Source organism: Cicer arietinum, unplaced genomic scaffold (assembly GCF_000331145.2).
Source record: "Cicer arietinum cultivar CDC Frontier isolate Library 1 unplaced genomic scaffold, Cicar.CDCFrontier_v2.0 Ca_scaffold_5743_v2.0, whole genome shotgun sequence".
Lineage (NCBI taxonomy): Eukaryota > Viridiplantae > Streptophyta > Magnoliopsida > Fabales > Fabaceae > Cicer > Cicer arietinum.
In genome coordinates this window covers 1-8801 of record NW_027339390.1, presented here as the reverse complement: position 1 = coordinate 8801, position 8801 = coordinate 1, and the positions used below count along the sequence as shown (strand labels likewise).

The window sequence follows — 8801 nt, the reverse complement described above, 5'->3', positions numbered from 1 at the left end:
TTTTTTTTTTTAATAAAGATGTGATTTTTTTTTTGTTTATGAATTTCTGGGTTGTTGATTTTGTTTTAGGTTTTGTGATGTGATGTTTTTAGGGTTTTTTGTTTTTTGTTTTTTACCAAATTGTTATAATTCTGTTATATCAAGAATCTGTTTTTTTTTTTCATGGTTTTTTTTAATTTTATTTTGTGTTTTTGTTTATGATTCTTTGATTTTCTGTTGTTGATTTGCGGTTTCAGTGGGTTTTGATGTGACACTCTATGATTCTTGTTTTCATGATTGAATTGAATTACCATTCACCTTTGTTTAATTTGCTCTGCATTTTCCTTGTTTTTGAACTATGTTTTCGATTTCATGCAAGTGATGATGAATTGGGAATTGGATACTGTTTATGGTAACATAATGTGGACTCAATGTTATTTCCTTTATTAACAATTTTACATTTTTTTAATTATTATTATTTTGACATAACATGCATGTTGAGAATAGTGATTGAGATTTCCTTCGTCTGAAATTTCCACTTCATGGAAAATATTTTAAAAGTTATGTTTTTTTTTTAGCTGAGGAGTTTGGAGGAAGGTTTTCTGGGATCATGGCATCCAGGGAAAGTAATTCGGTGCGGAAAGATGAAGCGTTATGTCAAATATGACAATATTCTTGATGATGACGAATCAGATTATCTTGTGGAAGTGGTGAATGTTTCAAGTGTTTTGGATGGTGCTAATTCTTCTTCTGTTTCAAATTGTGGCTATGAACGCGGCCTCATTAGACCGTTACCTCCTCCTATCAAGTTTCGGATAAAGGAACTTTCATTCGGACTCTGTGTTGATGTGAATTATCAGGAAGCTTGGTGGGAAGGGGTGATATTCGACCGAAACGACGGATTCGAGGAGAGGAGCATTTTCTTCCCTGATTTAGGTGATGAAATGAAGGTTGGAGTTCAACAATTGAGGATCACTCAGGATTGGGATGAAGAAACTGAGAATTGGTTGCCAAGAGGGAAATGGGTGTTTCTTGAGTTGTTTGAGGAGTGTGAGAGAGTATCCTATGTTGCGGTTTCGGTGAAACAGATTTGGTATGATGTTAGGATAAGAAAGGATTTTGCTGAAACCATTAGAGAATGGACTTGTAATGTGAAGGATTTGTGGAGAGAGCTTGTTGTGGAAGTAATTGGTGAATACTATACTCTCACACTAAGTGAAGTTCGCTCCGCCTTAAATGTTCCGAAGAATTTACTGGAAGGAGGGTCATTTGAACACACTGATAATGTTCTTTGTGATGATAGGCCTAAGGAAAACGGCGATTCCTCAAAATTGTTGGATACTGATCAAAACTGTGGTAGCACTAGTATCATTCCTGTTCAAGAGGAATTTGAGAAGGAAAATCTTTTGGATGAAGAGCCTGAATCACAGAAAGAAATTTCCTGCAATGATGATGAATTGGTTTCGAATAAGAATAAAAAACGGAGACGCTCCAAGTCCGTAGTTTGGAAAACTCTGGTAATGTCTGAAGTTGAATTCTGTCCTGAAGTTATAAATGAATATGCAGCTGGATGTAGGAGCAAGACGGTTCGGGAGCTTTTGAAGACGAAAGTAAGAAAACATCTTGCATATCTTGGATGGACAATTGAGTGGACTGAAAACAATTATCCTCAACATAAACGATACCGGTACATGTCTCCTGATAAACTCGATCAGAAGGCTTACGCTTCGATTTTTCAAGTTACTAAAGTTTTGCTAAAGGAGCCTGTGCCGTCTCAAATTGATCGCAATAGGATGCATTCGCAATTTGACAGCAATATTTTAAATCTGCTTTCTGATCCACCTCAAATGAAAAAGGATTTAGATGTTAACCCTCCAACCAAGAAACCTTCTCCAGTGATAGTTGAAGTTGAACCTGAATTATGTCCTATAGCCGTCGTTAAATATTACTTTCATGCACTAGAGAGAAACTCGGCTGAAAAAAGGACATGGAAATTGAAGGCGAAAAAACATCTATTAGCAGAAGGATGGATCTTTGACTACCCAACTGAAAGAAGGAAGACAACTTTGTACAAGTCTCCACAAAATCAGTGTTTAGGCACACTTCGAGGTGCGTGCAGACTATACCTTAAAGCAAAGATTCCTGAATGGACTAATGCTGATGATGGTGATGATGATCTATTGGTGAGTGTGTTTCAATTGCTTCAAAAAGAGCCTGAATTGCATACTATAGACAATTCTCCGCCAAGTAAATCATCTGTGAAGAGAACATACAGACGCACCACGAATTCAAAGGCTAGCCAACCAAAGAGCATAGAGGAGAATGAAGTAGATACCGGCCGGGTGCTAAGGTCAAGCAAAAGGGTGCAGAAGGTGTTGGGTTTGACGCATCAAAAGCCTCAAAATGTTATATCTTGGTTAATAGATTGCAACATTCTGTTGCCAAAATACAAGGTCTTTTACTGGGAAACCGAAAAAGGGAACGCTCCCATGGTCGAGGGAAGGATAACTCAAGAAGGAATCAGGTGCAGTTGTTGTCAGAAGGTTTATGGCCTTAGAGGCTTTGCAAATCATGCTGGTGGAAGTAGTAGCTTCAGGCCTTCTGCCTGTATCTTTTTGAAGGATGGTAGATCACTGTTAGATTGCATGATGCAAGTAATGCAATATCATAGGAGAAAGGAAGTTGCGGAGAAACCGTGCAGTGATCCGTTCGAAGGCGAAAATGACAACATTTGTTCTGTTTGTAACTATGGTGGCGAACTCATTTTATGCGACCAATGCCCCTCGTCGTTTCATAAGAAGTGTCTTAATTTGGAGGTAGATTAACTAGTTTCCTTTTCAATCATGGCATATTTAAGTTCTATCTTGTTGCTATATTTCATTTCCATTTATGTGTATTGAGTTATTTCTTTGGATGTGTAGGATATCCCTGATGGTGATTGGTTTTGTCCATCATGCCAATGCGGGATTTGCGGCCAAAACAAAATTGAAGAGGCTAAGGATGGACATTTTCTTTCTTGCATTCAGTGTGAACATAAATGTAAGCTCATAGATAGATTTGCTTCAATATTTCATCCATTCCTTTGTGAATGTGTTTTTGTTTTGCTGCAATATATAACTTTTTTTCGACCAATGAAAAATTTCTTCAATTCTATGTAGATCATGTTGAGTGCCTCAAAAATAGAGCAAAAGAAAATTCAAGAAGATATATGGAAAAAAATTGGCTATGTGGAGAAGAGTGTGAACGGGTAAGTTAAATCGACATCCCTTTTTTTCTTCTATTTTAGAAAAAGTTTCATCTCATTCTGCATGAAGATTTGTTTATGCCTTATTTGCCTTGAAGTTGTTTTTTCATTTCATTTCATCCCTTTTTTTCATTTCATTTCTTTAGAAAACATTTAAGGCTCTATATCTTCAATATATATACTGCTAGAATTATGTTTTTATGACGATGGTTATGATTATACACTACATTTATGCTGTACGCTCTCGCAGATCTACACGGGCCTCCAAAATCTATTGGGAAAGCCGGTTTTAGTTGGTGCAGACAATCTAACTTGGACATTGGTGAAGTATGTCAACTCTGAGAATTGTGGTGCTGGCAGTGCTGAAAATGACTTACCGGAAGAGAGTTTTAGCAAACTCCACGTTGCACTTTCAGTGATGCATGAATGTTTTGAGCCCTTACATAACCCTTTCTCTAGCAGAGATATCGTCGAAGATGTTTTATTCAACCAAAGGTCAGAAACTCCTGTCCTTCAAATTTATGTTCATAACATTTTATTAGGATTCTTTGCATACTGCGTTTGTCATACTCACAATTCATGTATACTTTTAATTACTGTCAATATTATTACTGTGGATTCTATGATCTATCAATTTTCTCATAAGGAAAACAAAACTCTACTATTTTTATACAATAGAATTTAGAAATTTTTCTCTTGCATTAGTTAGTGCCTAGTTTGTAGTTTTATGTTTATCATGCAGGAGGAATTTATGGAACTACAGTCATATTTATATGAAGATACTAATAAAAAAGTTTCCTTAATTTTTTGTACACATTTCTTCTCTTCAAGCATATTGTGGAAAATCTAAGCCCTTGGATGGTATCATGAATAGTAGTGAGCCATTATTTGAAGAGTAAACAAAGTATTTCGGCTCTCGTTGGGTCTTTCGTTATGATTTTGGTTTTTTTAAATTCAATGATTCTAATGGATTGAACATATGGCTCTCAACTCTTCACGTGCTTAGTTTTTTTTAATCAAACAAATGGCATGCAAAAACATTACTATAGGGTTTGAGATCGTAACTATGTTGGCGCCTCAAAGCCTTAGTTTTGATCAGTATTTGTTTCATTTAAAATGTGTGGATCATTACATCGTTGAGTCCCTTCATTCACTAAAGGATTTGTTCACAAGTATACATAGTCTGTGATCATGATATTTTATCTCTAAATTGTGATATACATTATTGTTATATTCGCACCGAGTCATTGCCTGATATATATGTACTTTGGAACGTTACAGGTCCGAGCTCAATCGACTAAACTTCCGGGGTTTCTATACCGTACTTCTAGAGAAAAATGAACAATTGGTTAGTGTGGCAACTGTTAGGTGAGTATAGGATCTGCTACTACAGAGAACCAAATCAAGTTGTGATTGCATTTTTCATTTTTAAGTTGCATTTTTTTAAATATTTTTTGGTTCCTTAACAAGCCATTTCATTTTTGTAGGATATTTGGAGAGAAGATAGCTGAAGTCCCCCTTATAGGTACCAGATTTCAGTATCGACGACTTGGAATGTGCCGCGTTTTAATGGATGAGCTTGAAAAGGTAACATAAAAATCATACAAATGTGTCATTTTAGCTGGTTGTTTTATGAACTATACATCAAGTGATCTTGATATGGCATGTAGCGTTCAAATTGTTATTCATTTTTTATGTATCAATTTTTCTGAGTTTAAAAGCCGATAAAACGTACAACCTCTGACTTAGTATAAGTGTATCTATTTGTAGCTTTAGAAAATTCACGTTCAAGTAGCCTTGGAAAGCAAGAAACAAAATCTAAACGTGAATCAAAATCTCATGATTTATTCAAATAATAATTGAAAAGATATCAAAATTTATGTTGAAGTTCTTTTAATATAATTTCTAACTTTAAATTCAATGTACTTATTAGGTACTATGTTTGTACAAGAGTGATTAATTATTTAAATTTATGTCCTAAAAGTTATGGTTATGTTCCAAAGTATACTATCAAATTTCTCACTTGAATTTTTTCTTTCATCAGAAGCTAAAGCAACTGGGGGTGGAGAGGCTAGTCTTACCTGCTGTTCCTGGTGTACTAGAAACATGGACCAATTCCTTTGGCTTTGTGCAGATGAAAAATTTTGAGAGATCAAAGTTTTTGGACTACTCTTTCCTAGATTTTCAAGGAACTGTCATGTGTCAGAAAATGTTGACAAGACTTCCATCACCGGATTCAGTTATAACTAGAGGTTTGTAACTTTTTCACGATTCTTGTTTCCTATGTCTGGATTGACGGTCAGTTTAACAGAATCTTGATCTGTCGCAATGGTTTCTTCAAACATGCATGTAATTAAATTGTTTCATTGATTGGATTACATTTACAACCTTATTGTTTCATATTGCAGACATAAATACAAAGCAACAGGATGCTGGTTTCTCCGTCAAATGTCGAATTGATTTTGAGAAGTCGAGTCCCATATCAGAAGTGGACCAAGAAGAAGGGATTGGCAAAAGTGGAATAATGGATCTACAAGTTTGGAAACCAAGGCCTAATTCCTAAACCAAACAAGAAAATAAATTAGATTATGTGAAAGAGACAGACAGAGAGACTTGGAGTATGAACAATTCTTTTTACATGTAAAATAGGAACTATAGTCTTTTTAGGTTAAGTTCATCTTCATGCTAATTTGGTGATGTTCTTGGGATATTTTCAGGGGCACATAACATATGCGACAGTGATTTAAACATGTCACATTATTGATAAATAATCTAGGTGTTAATAGGATTAATTAATATACTATTGATATGACTTTCATTGTTATGTGATTTTTCCTGATGAACAAGACTCTTTGAAGTGAGCAAATCCTAGTTTATTGAAGTGTATTAGTATATTCTTAAATTCTTAAGCTTCATAAGCAAGTGTATATTTGATTTGACCTTAATTAGTTGATCACTTTCCGTTAAGGACACATTTTTCGGGATAATTTGAATTCAAATTCTAATTTTAATGATTTTGTCAGAATTTATTTACTTCTGCATTGAATATCAAATCTCACAAGAACTAGAGGGTTAATAGAAAAAAGATTCATTTCCCAATTTTGAATATAAAAAAAAAAAATCTAAAGTTTAATAGTTCCAAATATAAAAAAATTCCATAAGATTATTTTTAAAAAGCATTTTAATAGTATTTTATTTTTTTGTTATAATATTTTTTTTAAATTTAAAAATAAAGTTTCAAATAAAAAATTGGTTAAATAGGTTATCTTAAAATATGTTTTTAAGTATTTCATCTTTTTTTTATAATTTTTTTTCATTTTTAAAATCTGTAATGATGAATATTTAAGTTATTGAATGATAAAATTACATTTTTTTAATTGATAACAAATAAATCTAATAAACTTCTACTTTGAAGTAAATTTTCATAAAAATCAATTTTAAAAATATAAAATCAAAATTATTTTTTTAAATTATTAAATAAATGGACCTAAAATTTAATGTATGTTTAAAATATTCTTCAATTAATTTAAATTTAATTTTTCAATAATTTCATGTTTACTTTCTAACTTTAGAAAATAATCCCAAAAGAGCTTTTGGGTAAGTATGTCTTTTAAGCAAATGACTTTTTTTGGGGAATGTCGTGAAAGCTATTAATGAGCTGATTATTTCTCTTTCCTGATTTGGGCTTATTTGGGAAGATGGATTTATGCATTTTTTTCTTCAATTATGTAATCAATTCAGTATATTATGTAATCAATTCAATATATATAGATCAAATTTGTTTGTATCTTTTATACCAAAAAAATGTTTTTATCTGTACAAGAGATATGCTTATAAATATTCTACGGATCTTCAATCAGATTGCTTTAAAAATAATTATAGAATCAAATTAACTAATTACAGATCTGTATGCCTAATCGAAATAAATTCTGGTATCATGTATGTGATTTTCCATATCGTCCCAATGATTTCTCGAATTGTTATTGGGAGCTATAGAGACAATATATTCTATGAGAATTTACTTGTATAATAACCTATTTAAATATTATTACATTTGATAAATATTCAAAAAATTGATATATCTAAACTAAATTTTAACCGAATATATTAAACTTTTAACTACTATTTTTTTTTTTTTTCTGTCTAAGTAGTATATTTTATATACCGACAAACCATATCATTTATATATTATTTATTTATTCGTCTAGTTGCATGATATAATCCTTATAATAAATCCAAATAAACACAATATACCATTTATATGATCACCGTAACAAGATTTGATATGTTAAAATGTGAAGTTGGTGTGTAATTTTGCATTAAACTCTTAAAAAAAAATCTTTATAATAATGTGCTCATTTCAAGTAGTTGTTGACATGATCATGAAATCTATTAAACATAGCATGTTTTTTCTTAAACTATTCGTAGTGAATATCAGAAGCGACTCTACGTTATACACAGTGGTTGAATGTTTTACGTATTAGTTTTTGTAATATACATATATCTCACACTTTCATTGTATATATATATATGTAATACAAATAATTTGATTAATTGATTAATGTATCTCGCACATTCAAAACAAAAACTCACGCAACAAAATAAAAATGATAAATTACATAGTTTTAAATTTAATTGTTCTATTAAGTGATCGATCGACAAATTTCAGAATTGAATAATCATTATAAGTGTAGTTTGTTTAAGTTCAAAATATTTATTTACTATATTTGATAGATAGAAGTTTAATAGTTAAAAGCTTGTTAACATATTATCAAGAATTGTACTATATATCAAACAATTTTTGTTATAGAATATCTAGAAATTTTAGTTATTAGATATACGATTACAATGAAACATGGTGAAGAATATAACTGATGTAGATATTATTTGTCTATCTCTCGTAACATGAATACTTTTGAGATTTTAATACATGAGACGCAAAAAATTGTACAATAATGTTAAAATAAAGGTATTTTTCTATTATATCCTCTTTTTAGAAAAAAAAAATTTAATATATATTATAATTTAAAATTTATGTATAAAAATATTTTTTTTTAATATATCGTAAGTGGAGATGCAATCGCATAGAATAAAAAATAATTTCTCTCTTTCAATAAGTCCCATTATGGGGATGCAACATGTGTTGCCTTATGTTTTATTTTTTTTCAACAAATGAAAAAATTAAATTAATAACTAAAAATAATAAAAAAAAAGAAAAAAAATTAAATTATATTAATAAGTTCAAATAAAATACATTAAATATGAAGAAAATACGAAGAAAAAAATTAAAGTTAATGTAGTTGAGTAGATGTGTCAAAGGAAAAAACATATTATAATATTTTAATAATTCTCTTCTTTTTGATTTGCTCTCCTATTTTACGGATAATTTTATTTATTAAAATATAAATTAACATATATATAGATATATGATTGTTTAATCAATTGAAAATAAATATAATGATTATTATTTCATATTTCTTCCTATTTTTTGAAGAAATTATTTTTTAGATTTTAAAAACTATTTAAATAAAATATCACATTTATTGATACAATATCAACTTACTTTCTACTTCTTTAC

General features: G+C 30.7%; 1 protein-coding gene across 1 annotated transcript; it reads left to right on the top strand.

Moving 5' to 3' along the window:
* The first annotated feature begins 543 nt into the window (after window positions 1-543).
* Window positions 544-6047, top strand: LOC101512727 (uncharacterized). The gene is made up of 8 exons (XM_004517216.4): window positions 544-2795; window positions 2901-3018; window positions 3138-3226; window positions 3474-3718; window positions 4505-4591; window positions 4711-4810; window positions 5268-5475; window positions 5632-6047. Exons 1-8 carry the CDS (start codon window positions 624-626, stop codon window positions 5784-5786), a joined length of 3174 nt encoding a protein of 1057 aa, XP_004517273.2. The 5' UTR covers window positions 544-623; the 3' UTR covers window positions 5787-6047.
* Window positions 6048-8801: the final 2754 nt, after the last annotated feature.